This window comes from Ranitomeya variabilis, chromosome 2, assembly GCF_051348905.1.
Source record: "Ranitomeya variabilis isolate aRanVar5 chromosome 2, aRanVar5.hap1, whole genome shotgun sequence".
In the NCBI taxonomy this organism is placed as follows: domain Eukaryota; kingdom Metazoa; phylum Chordata; class Amphibia; order Anura; family Dendrobatidae; genus Ranitomeya; species Ranitomeya variabilis.
Window position 1 is genome coordinate 872,466,826 of NC_135233.1, and position 19,421 is coordinate 872,486,246.

Below are 19,421 nucleotides of genomic sequence, written 5' to 3' on the forward strand. Positions count from 1 at the left end.
TATAGCCTAGAACTCTGCCTTTTTTGCTGTTGCATCACTGTTGACTCAAGTGCAGGTGCAGACTGTTATCTATTAGCATACTCAAATCTTTATCGCAAGTGATGTGACTTAGTTCTATTGCTCCCATTCTATAGATGTCATTTTTGTTTTTCTTGCAAAGACCTGTAGTAGACATATTGGTATACCCAAGTCTTTTTCACACGTGTTGTTCCTTTGTTCTATCCCCCCATTCTGTAGATGTAATTTTTTATTTTCGTTTTTCTTGCCCAGATGTAGAATCTTACATTCTCCCTATTAAATACAATTCTTCCAGCTTATCTAGATCCTTCTGAATTTATTCTCTGTCTTCTCTTGTGTTAGCAACCCCTCATAGCTTTGCATCGTCTGCAAATTTGATTAGTTTACCTTCAGTTCCTTTATCTAGATCATTTCTAAAAATGTTATACAAAACACTGGGGCCAGGACAGAGCTTTGTCGCACTCCACTTGAAACACTCTTCCAATTGGATGTGCAACCCTTTATCACCACTCTTTGAGTATGATCACTGAGCCAGTTATGAATCCACCTAACCGCAGCCTTGTCAATCCAATACTTGGTCATTATCTCAATAAGGATTGTATAACAGAGGTGTCAAACTGCATTCCTCGAGGGCCACCAACAGGTCATGTTTTCAGGATTTCCTTAGCATTCCACAAGGTGCTGGAATCATTCTGTGCAGGTGATTAACTTATCACCTGTGCAATACAAGGAAATCCTGAAAACATGACCTGTTGGCGGCCCTCGAGGAATGCAGATTGACACCTCTGTTGTATAAGACACATATCAAATGCTTTGCTGAAGTCAAGATATACTATATTTACCGTATTTCCCTGATCCACCCAGTCAATGTTTCCATAATAGTAGGAAATTAGATTAGTCTGGCATGACTTGTTTGCTACAAACCAATGCTGACTCTGGTTAATTGCTGCATTCTTATCCTAATGCTTACAAAAATGTTGTTTACTAATTTGCTCTAAGATCTTTCCTGGTATAAAAGAAAGGCTTGCTGGCCTGTAATTTCCCCCTCCATGTCTCCTGGTGTACTGGCATGTCTCCTGGTAGCGCCTCCAGTCTCTGAACACTACGCTGACAGACACAGCAAACCTTCTTGCCACAGCTCGCATTGACGTTCCTTCCTGGATGAGCTGCACTACCTTAGCCATAGCATGGGTTGTAGAGTCCGTCTCATGCTACCACGAGTGTGAAAGCACAACCAACATTCAAAAGTGACCAAAACATCAGCCAGAAAGCATTAGTACTGAGATGTGGTCTGTCGTCCCCACCTGCAGAACCACTCCTTTATTGAGTGCGTCTTGATAATTGCCAATAATTTCCATCTGTTGTCTATTCCAATTGCACAACAGCATGTGAAATTGATTGTCAAACAGTGTTGCTTCCTAAGTGGACAGTTTGATTTCACAGAAGTTTGATTTACTTGGAGTTACATTCTGTTGTTTAAGTGTACCCTATATTTTTTGGAGCAGTGTGTGTAAATATATATATGTATGTGTGTATATATATATATATATATATATATATATATATATATATATATATATATATATATATATATATATATATATATATATATACACACACACACACACACACACACACACACACACATATACATATATATATATATATATATATATATATATATATATATATATACTGTATATATATATATATATATATATATATATATATATATATACAGAGAGAAAGAAATCGCTGCATTTTTATGTTGACATGTTCCCCTTAAAGATATATATATATATATATATATATATATATATATATATATATATATATATATATATGTATATATATATATATATATATATATATATATATATATATATATATATATATATATATATATATATATATATAAATAATTTGGTATGTATTTCAACTTACAGTTAGTATACAGAGGCTGCCGGAATGGCTTTCCTTTGGCAAACACAATTTCTTCAATAATTAGATGAAAACCAGTTATAGGGAACATTGTTGTTGTTAAGAAGTTCTCTGCATGTCTATGTCCTCTCACTGTAACATTCACTGTGCTATGGTTTAATGGAAGGCATGCACTGTGGATGAGAATAACAGTGATTATGATACTTCCGTGTTGTCATGTGACTTTATTAATCTTGTTTAAGGCTGTTTTCTGCATTACTCCCAGTAAAAAAGGGGTTGTCCACTACTTGGACAGCCCCTTCTCATTCCTGATGTTTGGTCCATTTAAAATGAAAACATCAATACTCACCTCCGGTGCTGACACCCTTCCATCGATGTCTGCACTTGAGTTCCTGAGGCTCATGTAAGGTTGTCGAATTATGTAAGTCCTGCAGACAATAAACGCTGACATCACTGTCCCCACCTTCAGAAAAAACAATCCTCAACGAGAAGTCAAAGAGCAGCCGCAGCCCTGACTTCCTGTTAACGTAAAATACATCTGATAATGAAGACAGTGATGCCAGCACTGACTGAACACAGGGCTCAAATGATATAACAACCTCACATGAGTCCCAGGAACGCGAGTACCAACACCAATGGAAAAGCTCAGGCACAGTACCGGAGTATAGGTGCTTTTATTTTAACAGGGCCAAACATGAGGAAAGGGAAGGGCTTGCCCAAGTAATGAACAATAGAGATGGGCGGACACCTGGAAGTTCGTCTCTCGCAGGTTTGGCCTAATAGTTATAAAAAGTTCTGGTTCGGGTACCAGAACAGTACCCGGACACAAACCTAAACCCAGACCCCATTCTCTTGAATGGGGAGCTTGAACATCTAGTATTTGCCAAGCTGTCATGTGCTTGATAGTGCAGCAAACACCACTTATGATCAGCGATAAAATCATCACCGCTGGTCACACAGCCACAGCTCCTACGCTGTCAAAAGACAGCGTGAGCGCATAGCTGTGATCAGAGAGATAAATAATTTAAGAAAAAAACAGTGTGGAGTCCCCATCATTTCTGACAACCTGCCAAGATAAAGCAGACAGCTGGGGGCTTGTATTCTTAGGCTGGTAAGGGGCCATGGATATTGGTCCCCCCAGCCTAAAAATATCTATTAGATGCACAATTCTGGCGCTTTGACCAGCTCTTCCTACTTGCTCTGCTCTGATGTCAAGTTGGGTTCATATTTGTGGGGTTAATGTCATCTTTATATTGTCCGGTGACATCAAGCCCACAGATTAGTAATGGAGAGGCGTCTATAAGACAACTATCCATTACCAATCCTATAGTTGTATTGTAAATAAATACACAGCAAGTATAAAGTCCTTTATTTGAAATAAAACAAAACACTATTTTCCATTTTTATTTAAAAATAGCAATAGCACCTTCTAACAAGAATATGACCAAAAGCATACTGCTATAGCAACACTTGAGTGGTTTAAGGGGAAATGTGTAAATGTTTTGGAGTAAAAATAGCAACACAGTTATACTCGCTTAAAGCCTAATTTAACTAAAGCCCTCATCTTCTGTAATAAAACAAAAATGAAAAACAAGGCAAGTTCACCGCAGTTCACAGGGAGAATTTCACTGTGGTAAATTTGAACTGCGGCAAAATAACCTCTGTGATCTACCTGAGGTCACTGCAGTTTATTGGCTTGTCTGGAAATGCAGCCTTAGACTCGATGGTCACTGATTCTGTTCATGCAGCAACTCGTTTCCCAGTGGTTCTCAGCTAGCTAAGATATGACCGTCCAGGTTAAAAAGTGTTTATCCTCCTGACATAGATTACGGCATGGAGCAGAATGATGGACAGGTGAGGGATATTGTTGTTTTTGTTTTATTACAGGAGAAAGGGGATTCAATGGAATGAGCAATAGGTGAGTATAACTGTGTTTATTACTTTTAAATAAAAAAGTAAAAGTGTACTTTGTTTTGTTTTATTTCAAATAAAGGATTTTATTCTGACTCTCTATTTACCATACAACTACAGGATTAGTAATGGATAAGTGTCTTATAGATGCCTCTCCATTAATAATCTGTGGGCTTGGTGTCAGCAGACAAAACAAAGGTGACATCAACGCCACAAATATGAACCTAACTTGCCATCGCTAAAAGGGAAGTGGGAAGAGCCAGGCAAAGCACCAGAATTGGTGCATCTAATAGATGTGCCTTTCTTGGGCTGCAGCAGGTTGCTATTTTTAGGCTGGTGGAGCAATATCCATAGCCCCTTAGCAGTCTGGGAATATCAGCCCCCAGCTGTCTGCTTTAGCTTGGCTGGTTGCCAAAAATGGGGGGTACCAACACCGTTTTTTTAAATTATTGATTTAAATAACGAAAGAAAAATCAGAGTGGAGACCCCTCTATTTTTGATAACCAGCCTTGCTGAAGCTGACTGCTGAGGGTTGTAGCTCCAGCTTCGAGTTTTGCCTGGCTGGTTGTTAAAAATACAGAGGAACCCACACTGTCTTGCTTTGGCAATTATTTATTTACAGCGTGGGCACTGGCTGATGAATACCCCCCATCAGCTTCCACCTGCTTTTGCTGGCATTAGAGGCACCAGGAGTAGGCTGATGGGAGCAGTAGTCCCATCAGCAGACACCAGTGACTGGAAGTTAACTTTGCACCTCAGATCACAGCTACAGACTATCTCTGTCATTTGACAGTTTGGGAACTGCTGCTGTCTGACCGGCAGTGTTGATTTTACCGTTGATCAGAAGTAGTGTTTGCCACACTCTCATGCACATGACAGCACGACAAACACCCGTTGTTCGGTGGGCCGAACAGTAAAACAGATTTACTTTTGAAGTTCTTGTTTGGTGTCCATGCCTGAACAGTATGTGTTCGGTATGGACGCCGAACTTAACTATTCGGGTTCGCTCATCTCTAGTGGACAACCCTTTTAATATACAGCAGCAGCTGAAACCACTTATATCAATTCATATGCATACAAATTTACAATATTTATTGAACAGAACAGTTTATCAGCAATTTCCAGTTAACAAATTAGGTGTGCCCAAAGCAACATGTTTAAGGAATTTTTAATGTACACTTAAAGCCAGCAAAAGCTGGAAGGCAGACATTTTCATTATAGTCTATGGTAGTTACATACAGTGGTTTGGGAAAGTAATCACCCCCTCAGCATTTTTTGTGTTTTGGTACCTCACAACCTGGATTTTTTTTTTTTTTTGAGGATTTGAATCATTTGTACAGAACATGCCTACAAGTGTGAACATATGGTCTTCTATTTATTGTAAAGCAAACAATCAATAGGACAAAATAACTGAAAACTTCAGTGTTCATAACTATTCATCTCCGGAAAGTCAGTACTTTGTCAAGCCTCCTTTTGAAGCAATCACCCCTGCAATTAGCTTTGGATAAGTTTCATTGAGCTTTCCATAGGGATTTTTGCCCATTCTTCAAGGCAAAACTGTTGCAACTCCCTTAAGTTAGATGGTTTCCTCTGGTGAACATCAATCCTCAAATCTGACGACAAATTCTCAATTGGATTAAGATCTGGGTATTGACTAAGCCACTCCAAAACATTTACACATTTCCCCTTCAACCACTCAAGTGTTGCTATAGCAGTATGCTTTTGGTCATATTCTTGTTAGAAGGTGAACCTCTGTTCCAGTATCAAATCACTGAGAAACCAAAACAGGTTTTGCATCATCCATCTTTTCCTTCCCTGTTGCTGCTGCCAAAAAACATCCCCACAGCATGATACTGCCATCACCTTGTTTCACGGTGGAGTTGGTGTTCTTACCAGTGTTTACCTTTGTGACCAAAAGTTAAATTATGCTCTCATCTGACCACAGCATCTTTTTCAATTCATTTGGGGAGTCTCCCACATGTCTTTGGCAAACTCAAAACGAGCCTTAACATTTTTGTGTGTAAGTGGTGCTTCTTGCTTAATAGGGTTGCAGCCTCTGTGGCCTTTCAAAAAATGTGTGTATATACTGGCAGATCACGTGACTCTTAGATTGCAAACAGGTGGACTTCCTTGCACACAGGTGGACTTCCTTAATTTATGAAGGTTAGGGTTGAGCGACTTTTATTTTTAAAGGATCGGGTCGGGTTTCACGAAACCCGACTTTCTCAAAAGTCGGGTCGAGTGAAATCGGCCGATCCTATAAAAAAGTCAAGGTCGGCCGAAACACGAAACCCAATGCAGTGCAATGGGATACTATGGTTCCCAGGGTCTGAAGGAGAGGAAACTCTCCTTCAGGCCCTGGGATCCATATTTAAGTGTAAAATAAAGAATTAAAATAAAAAATATTGATATACTCACCTCTCCGACGCAGCCTGGACATCGCCGCTGGTAACCGGCATCTTCCGTTCCTAAGAATGGCGCTTGAAAGACCTTTCGATGATGTCACGGCTTGTGATTTGTCGCGGCGGCCCACGTGACCGCTCAGCGACCAATCACAAAGCCGTGACGTAATTTTCAGGTCCTAAATTCCTCATTCTAGGAATTTAGGACATGAGAATTACGTCACGGCTTTTGATTGGTCGCTGAGCGGTCACGTGGGCCGCCACGACCAATCACAAGCCGTGACGTCATCGAAAGGTCCTTCACGCGCTCATTCTTAAGAAGGAAGGCTGCCGTAAAGAAGCCGAGGGTGAGTATATTCCTATTAGGTATATACTCACCCTCGGACGCGCCCTGCTTCTTTCCGGCAGCCTTCCTTCTTAAGAATGAGCGCGTGAAGGACCTTTTGATGATGTCACGGCTTGTGATTGGTCGCGGCGGCCCACGTGACCGCTCAGCGACCAATCAAAAGCCGTGACGTAATTCTCATGTCCTAAATTCCTAGAATAAGGAATTTAGGACCTGAAAATTACGTCACAGCTTTGTGATTGGTCGCTGAGCGGTCAGATGGGCCGCCGCGACAAATCACAAGCTGTGACATCATCGAAAGGTCTTTCAAGCGCCATTCTTAGGAACGGAAGATGCCGGTTACCAGCGGCGATGTCCAGGCTGCTTCGGAGAGGTGAGTATATCAATATTTTTTATTTTAATTCTTTATTTTACACTTAAATGTGGATTCCGATACCGATTTACGATATCGCAAACATATCGGAACTCGGTATCGGAATTCCGATACCAGATTCAGAAGATCGCCGACCTCATGGCCGACCCCACACAGGGGTCGGGTTTCATGAAACCCGACTTTGCCAAAAGTCGGCGACTTCTGAAAATGGCCGACCCGTTTCGCTCAACCCTAATGAAGGTAATTGATTGCACCAGAAATTTTTAGGGGCTTCATCACAAAAGGGGTGAATACATATGAACGTGCTAATTTTTAGTTATTTGATCCCATAAATTTAATTTATGTCTATTTTTTCTCAATTCACTTCATTAACTTAGACTATTTAGTGCTGATGCACACAACTTGGGTTACAAAAATATTTAACACAGTTTGTAATGTAATAAAATAGCTTAAAAAAACCAAGGGGGTGTGATTAAACGTGAAAGCCACTGTATATATCCAATCCCGCAGCACTAAGTTATTTTCATGACTGTTATAAGCTTTTAACATCATGAAGTGTTGCTATTAGTAATGAGAGTGCGTGCGTGGATAAGGTGTAATCCGAGCACAGCTCGTGTGCTAATAGAGTATCTTTGGAGTGGTGGAATACTATGTTCGATTCGCTGTGGCTGCATGTCTCATGCTCAACAGCCACAACACATGAAAGGATTTCCTATCAAACAGGCAATCCCTGCATGTGTTGCGACATTCAAACAGCCACGAGGCATGCAGCCACAGCAAACTTAGTTTTCGAGCACGCCGAAGATACTCTAATAACACCTTATCGAAGCATGCTCACTCATCACTAGTTGATATCTCTCCAAAGAAATGGGAAAAGGGGCTGCACAGAATCAACAAATGGTGATCAAGAGATCTATTATGTACATCCTTCTGCCACAAATGTGTGAAATTAGAGGCCTTTGTCCCCCGACATCGCTCTCCTGCGCAGGTGTACTTCTCTGCCCTGTCGATGGCAGAACACAGTACTGCAGGGCACAAGTGCTGGAAAAGGTCAAAGAACCCCAGCACATGTGCAATACAGGGCAGAGAAATACACGTAGAAGGACCAAGATGTCGCAGACACTGTGTGGATGACAAATGATGCATCATCCACATGAACCAAGAAGAAGGATGGAATCACAAGAAGACGTGTTGGACTAGACCAAAATGACCACCTCATATGTGAGTATAATGAAAGGTGTTTTTCTTGTATTGCAGGCTGAATTGGGAGCACACACTGTATATGGCATATATGGGATGCTGTCTATCAGGGCTGGAAGATCTCATTTCATATGAGACAAATCTGGCGACAGGTTCCCTTTAACTCTTCCTACACTAGGATGTGAATTAGCTTCCTAAGGCCGGCGTCACACCATATGGAAAATTGGTCGAAGTCTCCCTGCCGAAAGCTGCACAAGTGTAATGCGAGGGTCATATACAATTTATATCCAAGTGCAGTGTGATTGCTATCTGACGGCAATGAGATTTTAAGATGAGCTCTTACGTACAGAAATTAATTTTCACATTGTTTTCAAAGGAAATATTCGTCAAAGCACACACATACAGTATATATTAGATAGATAGATGGATAGACAGATAGAAGAAAAGCCAGCAATTCATGTGCGCGTAAAATCACACTGACAGGTTAGAATAGAATAGATAGAATAGTTATATATACATAGAATACATAGATATATAGATGTCTGTGACACACACACACACATATATACAGTATATACACTGCTCAAAAAAATAAAGGGAACATTTAAACAACTTCAGTGGAAATGCCTCTATACAAGGAAATGATGCTCAGTAGTGTGTATGGCCTCCACATGCCTGTATGATCTCCCTACAACGCCTGGGCATGCTCCTGATTAGGCAGCAGATGGTCTCCTCCCAGATCTGGACTAAAGCATCCGCCAACCCCAGGACAGTCTGTGCTGCAATGTGACATTGGTGGACGGTGCGAGACATGATGTCCCAGATGTGTTCAATCGGATTCAGGTCTGGGGAATGGGCGTGCCAGTCCACAGCTTCAATGCCTTCATCTTGCAGGAACTGCTGACATACTCCAGCCACATGAGATCTGGCATTGTCCTGCATTAGGAGGAACTCAGGGCCAACCTCACCAGCATATAGTCTTACAAGGGGTCTGAGGATCTCATCTCGGTATCTAATGGCAGTCAGGCTACCTCTGGCAAGCACATGGAGGGCTGTGCGGCCATCCAATGAAATGCCACCCCACACCATTACTGACCCACTGCCAAACTGGTCATGCTGAAGGCTCTTGCAGGCAGCAGCAGATCTCTCTCCACGGCATCTCCAGGCTCTGTTACGTCTGTCAAATGAGCTCAGTGTGAACCTGCTTTCATCTGTGAAGAGCACAGGGCCCAATGGCAAATTTGCCAATCCTGGTGTTCTGTGGCAAATGCCAAGCGTCCTGCACAGTGTTGGGCTGAGAGCACAACCCCCATCTGTGAACGTTGGGCACTCAGAACATCCTCATGGAGTTTTTAACTGTTTGTGCAGACACATTACATTTGCGGCCTGCTCGAAGTCATTTTGCATGGCTCTGGCATTGCTCCTCCTGTTCCTCCTTGCACAAGGCTGAGGTAGCGGTCCTGCTGCAGGGTTGTTTCCCTCCTATGGCCCCCTCCACTTCTCCTGGTGTACTGGCCTGTCTCCTGGTAGTGCCTCCAGCTTCAGGACACTATGCTGACAGACACAGCCAACCTTCTTGCCACAGCTCGCATTGATGTGTCATCCTGAATGAGCTGCACTACCTGAGCCACCTGTGTGGGTTGTAGAGTAAGTCTCATGCTACCACGAGTGTGAAAGCACAACCAACATTCAAAAGTGACCAAGACATCAGCCAGAAAGCATTGGTACTGAGATATGGTGTGTTGTCCCCACCTGTAGAACCACTCCTTTATTGAGTGTGTCTTGATAATTGCCAATAATTCCCATCTGTTTTCTATTCCATTTGCACAGCAGCATGTGAAATTGATTGTCAAACAATGTTGCTTCATAAGTGGACAGTTTGATTTAATGGAAGTTTGATATACTTGGAGTTATATTCTGTTGTTAAGTATTCCCTTTATTTTTTGAGCAGTGTACATGGAACGCCCACCAGGGCCATGGGGTACTTAATACTGGGTCCAATGCTTAAAGGGATGTGTCACGGCGGTGGTAACCCGGTCCATGGCCCTGGGTGCCCATGTTAAAGGGATGGTTTTTAAAGCGATGTGTGAAATAATAAAAGTTTGTGATGCCACCTGTGGTATTCGGTCAGAGGTGACCGACACTGCTTAAAGGGGTCCACTGGGGTGATGTTATTGCAGCAGGGATGGTGTGGCTTCCCACAGGTGAATCTGGGTCCCCAGGGTTCCCGGTGTAGTAGGGACCAGTGGTCGGTGGTGTAGAAAGAAACGAAGGACACAGGGTTACAGTCTCTTTACCTCTTTACTGTATGATTCGGGCAGCCACAGTCCAGGGTATCAGATCACAGGTACTGGTGGTTGTCCAGCCTGCTTTGAAGAGTCTCAGGAATCCCCCTAACCAGGTGGAGTTGTAAGCCTTCCTTTTAGCGCTGTGTTGTTGTAGTCCCTTGCTGCCTTAGGCCTCAGAGAAGGTCCTCACATTCTCTCTGTCCACCTTTAGGTAGGACACTAACCCGTACGACAGGTAACTCAAGCCTTTTTACAGGATCTCTATCACAACCCAGGCTCTATCTGTTACTGTGTCCTCGGGTGTTAATGGTGGACAGATAACTTGAAGTCCAGCCGCCCGCCGGTTTCTGCCATGGGGCATGGAGTTACCCCCACAACCTCGGTCTTCCGGCTACCGGTATATGCGCTCAGCATGGAGAAAATTCAGTCACAACTTCTCTCTCCTGCTCTTCACTTCGCCTTTGCTCCTTCCTCCTTTCAGTCTCTTTACAAGTTGCTCTGCTCTCTTTTTCCTTCCTAGGAGCTGCAGAACCATTCATCTGCACCATCCTGGTTTTCTTCCTCACTCCTCGCTCTCCTCTCACTAACTGACTAACTGTCCCCAACTGCCTAGCAACTGCCTAGCAACTGACTCCTCCTCCCGACCAGAGAGAACAGCTCCCCTGAAGTTGGGTGTAGAGCTCCCCCTTCTGGCCTGGAGTCAGAACGTTGTTGTATGTGCTGAATACCTGCTAAAGGGATCCTTTCACGCTTCCAAGCATGACATCACTCTCCCCGTGTTGTGAATTTGCTTTTTGCTCCCTCTAGTGGTTACTAGTTTTTTGACTCTGGTTTTTCTGTCATTCCTTTTATCCGCACCTGGGTCGTTAGTTAGGGGTGTTGCTATATAAGCTCCCTGGACCTTCAGTTCAATGCCTGGCAACGTAGTTATCAGAGCTAGTCTGCTGTGCTCTTGTCTACTGATCCTGGTTCCAGTTATATCAGCTAAGTCTGCCTTTTGCTTTTTGCTATTTGTTTTGGTTTTGTATTTTTGTCCAGCTTGTTTCAAATCTATATCCTGACCTTTGCTGGAAGCTCTAGGGGGCTGGTGTTCTCCCCCCGGACCGTTAGACGGTTCGGGGGTTCTTGAATTTCCAGTGTGGATTTTGATAGGGTTTTTGTTGACCATATAAGTTACCTTTCTTTATTCTGCTATCAGTAAGCGGGCCTCTCTGTGCTAAACCTGATTCATTTCTGTGTTTGTCATTTCCTCTTACCTCACCGTCATTATTTGTGGGGGGCTTCTATCCAGCTTTGGGGTCCCCTTCTCTGGAGGCAAGAAAGGTCTTTGTTTTCCTCTACTAGGGGTAGCTAGATTCTCCGGCTGGCGCGTGTCATCTAGAATCAACGTAGGAATGATCCCCGGCTACTTCTAGTGTTGGCGTTAGGAGTAGATATATGGTCAACCCAGTTACCACTGCCCTATGAGCTGGATTTTTGTATTCTGCAGACTTCCACGTTCCTCTGAGACCCTCGCCATTGGGGTCATAACAGTTTGCCAGGCCAGTATTAAATGTTTAATGCATTGCAGAAGAGGGATTATAAGAAAGAAGATTCTGAGTTTTTTTTTTTTTCTTCTTCCCCTTTACCTCAGAGTGGCTATGCTTGCTGCAGACATGAATGTCCAGACCTTGATTACAAGTGTGGACCAGCTGGCTACTCGTGTGCAGGGCATACAAGACTATGTTATCAGAAATCCTAGGTCAGAACCTAAAATACCGATTCCTGAACTGTTTTCCGGAGACAGGTTTAAGTTTAGGAATTTCGTGAATAATTGTAAATTGTTTTTGTCCCTGAGACCCTGTTCATCTGGAGATTCTGCTCAGCAAGTAAAAATTGTTATTTCGTTCTTACGGGGCGACCCTCAGGATTGGGCTTTTTCGCTGGCGCCAGGAGATCCGGCATTGGCTGATCTTGATGCGTTTTTTCTGGCGCTCGGTTTACTTTATGAGGAACCCAATCTTGAGATTCAGGCAGAAAAGGCCTTGCTGGCTATGTCTCAGGGGCAGGACGAGGCTGAAGTGTATTGCCAAAAATTTCGGAAATGGTCCGTGCTGACACATTGGAACGAGTGTGCACTGGCCGCTAATTTTAGAAATGGCCTTTCTGAAGCCATTAAGAATGTTATGGTGGGTTTTCCCATTCCCACAGGTCTGAATGATACTATGGCACTGGCTATTCAAATTGACCGGCGGTTGCGGGAGCGCAAAACCGCAAATTCCCTCATGGTGTTGTCTGAACAGACACCTAATTCGGTGCAATGTGATAGAAAAACCGCAAATTCCCTCATGGTGTTGTCTGAACAGACACCTGATTTAATGCAATGTGATAGAATCCTGACTAGAAATTAGCGGAAAATTCATAGACGCCGGAATGGCTTGTGCTACTACTGTGGTGATTCTACACATGTTATCTCAGCATGCTCTAAACGTATAGCTAAGGTTGTTAGTCCTGTCACCGTTGGTAATTTGCAACCTAAATTTATTCTGTCTGTAACTTTGATTTGCTCACTGTCATCTTATCCTGTCATGGCGTTTGTAGATTCAGGTGCTGCCCTGAGTCTCATGGATCTCTCATTTGCTAAGCGCTGTGGTTTTACTCTTGAACCATTAGAAAATCCTATTCCTCTTAGGGGTATTGATGCTACACCATTGGCAGCAAATAAACCGCAGTATTGGACACAGGTTACCATGTGCATGACTCCTGAACACCGCGAGGTGATACGTTTCCTGGTTTTACATAAAATGCATGATTTGGTTGTTTTAGGGCTGCCATGGTTACAGACCCATAATCCAGTCCTGGACTGGAAGGCTATGTCAGTCTCAAGTTGGGGCTGTCGTGGTATTCATGGGGATTCCCTGCCTGTGTCTATTGCTTCTTCTACGCCTTCGGAAGTTCCGGAGTATTTGTCTGATTATCAGGATGTCTTCAGTGAGTCTGAGTCCAGTGCACTGCCTCCTCATAGGGACTGTGACTGTGCTATAGATTTGATCCCAGGCAGTAAGTTTCCTAAGGGAAGACTGTTTAATCTGTCGGTACCTGAACATACCGCTATGCGTTCATATATCAAGGAGTCTCTGGAGAAAGGACATATTCGTCTGTCTTCTTCCCCTCTTGGTGCGGGATTCTTTTTTGTGGCAAAAAAGGACGGATCTTTGAGACCTTGTATTGATTATCGGCTTTTAAATAAGATCACTGTCAAATTTCAGTATCCTTTACCGCTGTTGTCTGACTTGTTTGCCCGGATTAAGGGTGCCAAGTGGTTCACCAAGATAGACCTTCGTGGTGCGTACAACCTTGTGCGCATTAAGCAAGGTGATGAATGGAAAACCGCATTCAATACGCCCGAAGGTCATTTTGAGTACTTGGTGATGCCTTTTGGGCTCTCCAATGCGCCTTCAGTTTTTCAGTCCTTTATGCATGACATTTTCCGGAAGTATCTGGATAAATTTTTGATTGTTTATCTGGATGATATTTTGGTTTTTTCTGATAATTGGGATTCGCATGTGGAGCAGGTCAGGTTGGTCTTTAAAATTTTGCGTGAAAATTCTTTGTTTGTCAAGGGCTCAAAGTGTCTCTTTGGTGTACAGAAGGTTCCCTTTTTGGGGTTCATTTTTTCCCCTTCTGCTGTGGAGATGGACCCAGTCAAGGTCCGAGCTATTCTTGATTGGACTCAGCCCTCGTCAGTTAAGAGTCTTCAGAAGTTCTTGGGCTTCGCTAACTTCTACCGTCGTTTTATTGCTAATTTTTCTAGTATTGTGAAACCTTTGACGGATATGACCAAGAAGGGCTCCGATGTAGCTAACTGGGCTCCTGCTGCTGTGGAGGCTTTCCAGGAGTTTAAACGCCGGTTTACTTCGGCGCCTGTTTTGTGCCAGCCTGACGTCTCACTTCCCTTTCAGGTTGAGGTGGATGCTTCGGAGATTGGGGCAGGGGCCGTTTTGTCGCAGAGAGGCCCTGGTTGCTCTGTTATGAAACCTTGTGCCTTTTTCTCTAGGAAGTTTTCGCCTGCCGAGCGAAATTATGATGTGGGCAATCGGGAGTTGTTGGCCATGAAATGGGCATTTGAGGAGTGGCGTCATTGGCTCGAGGGTGCTATGCATCGTGTGGTGGTCTTGACTGATCACAAAAATCTGATGTATCTCGAGTCTGCTAAACGCCTTAATCCGAGACAGGCCCGCTGGTCATTGTTTTTCTCCCGCTTTGATTTTGTTGTCTCGTATTTACCAGGTTCAAAGAATGTGAAGGCCGATGCTCTTTCTAGGAGCTTTGTGCCTGATGCTCCTGGAGTCGCTGATCCTGTTGGTATTCTTAAAGATGGAGTTATCTTGTCAGCTATTTCTCCGGATCTGCGACGTGTGTTGCAGAGATTTCAGGCTGATAGGCCTGAGTCTTGTCCACCTGACAGACTGTTTGTCCCGGATAAGTGGACCAGCAGAGTCATTTCCGAGGTTCATTCCTCGGTGTTGGCAGGTCACCCGGGAATTTTTGGCACCAGAGATCTGGTGGCCAGGTCCTTTTGGTGGCCTTCCTTGTCAAGGGATGTGCGGTCATTTGTGCAGTCCTGTGGGACTTGTGCTCGAGCCAAGCCTTGCTGTTCTCGTGCCAGCGGTTTGCTCTTGCCCTTGCCTGTCCCGAAGAGACCTTGGACACATATCTCCATGGATTTAATTTCTGATCTTCCGCTATCTCAGGGCATGTCCGTTATCTGGGTGATATGTGATCGCTTCTCCAAGATGGTCCATTTGGTTCCTTTGCCTAAGCTGCCTTCCTCTTCCGATCTGGTTCCTGTGTTTTTCCAGAACGTGGTTCGTTTGCACGGCATCCCTGAGAATATTGTGTCAGACAGAGGATCCCAGTTCGTTTCCAGGTTCTGGCGATCCTTTTGTAGTAGGATGGGCATTGATTTGTCGTTTTCGTCTGCTTTCCATCCTCAGACTAATGGACAGACGGAGCGAACCAATCAGACTTTGGAGGCTTATTTGAGGTGTTTTGTCTCTGCTGATCAGGACGATTGGGTGACATTCTTGCCGTTGGCTGAGTTTGCCCTTAATAATCGGGCTAGTTCCGCCACCTTGGTTTCGCCTTTTTTCTGCAACTCTGGTTTCCATCCTCGCTTTTCTTCGGGTCATGTGGAGCCTTCTGACTGTCCTGGGGTGGATTCTGTGGTGGATAGGTTGCAGCAGATCTGGAATCATGTGGTGGACAACTTGAAGTTGTCACAGGAGAAGGCTCAGCGCTTTGCCAACCGCCGCCGCGGTGTGGGTCCCCGACTACGCGTTGGGGATTTGGTATGGCTTTCTTCCCGCTTTGTTCCTATGAAGGTCTCGTCTCCCAAATTTAAACCTCGTTTTATTGGGCCTTACAAGATATTGGAAATCCTTAATCCTGTATCTTTTCGTCTGGATCTTCCTGTGTCGTTTGCTATTCACAATGTATTTCATAGGTCCTTGTTGCGGCGGTACATTGTGCCTGTAGTTCCTTCTGCTGAGCCTCCTGCTCCGGTGTTGGTTGAGGGCGAGTTGGAGTACGTGGTGGAGAAGATCTTGGATTCTCGCCTCTCCAGGCGGAGGCTTCAGTACCTGGTCAAGTGGAAGGGCTATGGTCAGGAGGATAATTCCTGGGTGGTCGCCTCTGATGTTCATGCGGCCGATTTAGTTCGTGCCTTTCATGCCGCTCATCCTGATCGCCCTGGTGGTCGTGGTGAGGGTTCGGTGACCCCTCACTAAGGGGGGGGTACTGTTGTGAATTTGCTTTTTGCTCCCTCTAGTGGTTACTAGTTTTTTGACTCTGGTTTTTCTGTCATTCCTTTTATCCGCACCTGGGTCGTTAGTTAGGGGTGTTGCTATATAAGCTCCCTGGACCTTCAGTTCAATGCCTGGCAACGTAGTTATCAGAGCTAGTCTGCTGTGCTCTTGTCTACTGATCCTGGTTCCAGTTATATCAGCTAAGTCTGCCTTTTGCTTTTTGCTATTTGTTTTGGTTTTGTATTTTTGTCCAGCTTGTTTCAAATCTATATCCTGACCTTTGCTGGAAGCTCTAGGGGGCTGGTGTTCTCCCCCCGGACCGTTAGACGGTTCGGGGGTTCTTGAATTTCCAGTGTGGATTTTGATAGGGTTTTTGTTGACCATATAAGTTACCTTTCTTTATTCTGCTATCAGTAAGCGGGCCTCTCTGTGCTAAACCTGATTCATTTCTGTGTTTGTCATTTCCTCTTACCTCACCGTCATTATTTGTGGGGGGCTTCTATCCAGCTTTGGGGTCCCCTTCTCTGGAGGCAAGAAAGGTCTTTGTTTTCCTCTACTAGGGGTAGCTAGATTCTCCGGCTGGCGCGTGTCATCTAGAATCAACGTAGGAATGATCCCCGGCTACTTCTAGTGTTGGCGTTAGGAGTAGATATATGGTCAACCCAGTTACCACTGCCCTATGAGCTGGATTTTTGTATTCTGCAGACTTCCACGTTCCTCTGAGACCCTCGCCATTGGGGTCATAACACCCCGTGAGGAAAGCAATGCCACAGTAACAACCGGTTGCCTGGGGTGTTACATATATATCTATGTATTCTATGTGTATATATCTTTTCTATCTATTCTATTCTATTCTAACCTGTCATTGTGTTTTACTGTATGCGGCACATGATTTGCTGGTTTTTCAAAGGACACCAGTGCAAAAAAATTGGACAGCACTCGCATGGTCCGATTGCTGTGCGAATTTTTTTCTCACACCCATAGGCTTGTATTGGTGAGTCTTAGATGAGTCTCGGTGACAATCAAAGCATGGTGCGATTTTACAAGCTTTAGAATACGCCAGAGAAAAAATACTGTGATGTGAGCTGCCCCATAGATTAACACTAGTGATGACCGAATATGCTCGTTACTCGAGTTTCTCTGAGCATGCTCGGGTGGTCTCCGAGTATTTCGGCATGTGTTTAGTTTATGTAGCCGCAGCTGTATGATTTTGGCTGCTAGACAGCCTGAATACATGCAGGCATTGCCTGTTTGTTAGACAATTCCCACATGTATTCAAGCTGTCTAGCAGCTGCAAATCATGCAGCTGCGGCAACATAAACTAAATCTCTGAGCATGCCAAAATACTCGTAAACCATCTGAGCATGCTCGGAGAAACTCGAGTAATGACCATACTTGCTCATCTCTAATTAACACTGGTCCGAGTGCTATGCAATGTTTTCTCACATAGCACTCGTTTGTATTCTACGATAGTGTGACGCCAGCCTAAGAAAGAGTCTGCATTTGTGGAACAGCTCTGGTCTGGAGCTGAGCTTTCTCCACACATGGCTGATGCCAGCTATATTTCATAGCTAGGATCAATCTCTAACAACAGCTGCTGCAGCTGAATTTCAATTGTAGCAGTTAACCATTTAAACATCCCTATCAATCTCTGACAGCAGTATTTAAATGTGCGCATGCCAGTGTTCACACACACTGGATACCATTGGCCCCCATTAATAGGATTATAGGGAGAGTGATGGTTTACTATCACAGGTCTACAAAATATATTTTTTGTATTCATCACAGGTGACTTTGTACTTTTCTGAATTATATTTTTGTCCTGATTTCAAAAACGTATATAATTTTTCTGTAGCACATATAGTTTCCATGGAGCAGCATCCTCATAATAAAGTATAGGAAATATACTGGCGACCTTAGGAAAAAAGTACTCTACATATCAGAAAAAATGCTTCACCTTACAAAACAGTTTTTATTGAACTAAACTAATTTCACATGCAAAATAGAAACCAAAATATGAGCAGAAATTAAAATTCTTGACATTAAACTGTGGTTGATATGATTATTCAGGGTTGTCCCTATATAACATCCAACAGTAATCTGCCATCATTGAGTCATTCCAAAAACCCTGGTAACAGTGATCCATTACTTTAATGTCTTGGTGAAACCGCTCACCTTGATCATTGCTTATATTCCCAAGATTTTGAGGGAAGAAATCTAAATGTGAATGCAAAAAGTGCATTTTCAAAGACATGCGACATCCAAGACACTGGTATGCATTTAGCAGTTCCTCAACACTTTCAACATATTCTGGAGTTTTTTTTACCTATGAAGTTTTCACAGATCCACTTGAAGCTTTCCCAAGATCTCAATTCCTTATCATTTAGAGTTCCTTCAAACAAATCATCTCTCATAAGCTCTCTGATCTGAGGACCAACAAATACCCTTCCTTCAGTTTTGCTGGTAAAATGCTGGAGAATTTCTGTGAAATGTACTGGAAACCTTGTGAATTTCTACTGTCCTATAAACACAAGAAGCAACAATATTTTGCAAAATCTCCTTGCATTCCCATTAGCAGACCAATCACTTTCAAATCTCCATAGGTATTCCATTGATGATGCTTATATTCTATAGCATCCAAAATAACTGACATATTTTCATAACTTTCCTTTAGATGACATGAGTGACCAATAGGGATTGATGGTTTCATATTTCCATTGTGAAGCAACACTGCTTTCAAACTTCTCTGGGATGAGTCAATAAACAATCGCCAATCTGCAACAAAATACTCTTGATTCAGTTCTTCAAAGAGGCCATTCATGTTGTTACAGTACACCATTGGTCCATCAACTGTGAAAAATTGTTTTAAAGTTTCACTTCTGTTTCTGTTTTGACATCATCATGAAGAAGATTCTTCTGTTTCAACCTAGATGCATGAAGTTTAGCTTTATCTTTTGACAATGAAAGGTCTGTGATGAGATCATTTAATTCATGTTGAGTAAGGTGTTCTGGCTGCTCAGCTGCTCCATCAGGTACATACTCATTTTGACTTGAGGCCTCCATGTCTTCACCTGTAGCTTCAGCTCCATTGTCTTCATATTCTACTTCATTTTCATCCAATCTAGACAATGCTGGCACAGGAACTGGAAAGGTACC

At 43.4% G+C, this 19,421-nt stretch overlaps 1 protein-coding gene across 1 annotated transcript in view; it reads right to left on the reverse strand.

Annotated features, from left to right (window-relative positions):
* The window catches only part of LOC143808064 (putative cation-transporting ATPase 13A4), a 536,127-nt gene that overhangs the window by 55,898 nt on the left and 460,808 nt on the right, over positions 1-19,421 (reverse strand). Inside the window, exon 27 of the mRNA XM_077290323.1 lies at positions 1,963-2,132. Coding sequence (XP_077146438.1) covers positions 1,963-2,132 — 170 coding nt within the window. The remainder of the gene's footprint in view (positions 1-1,962; positions 2,133-19,421) is intronic.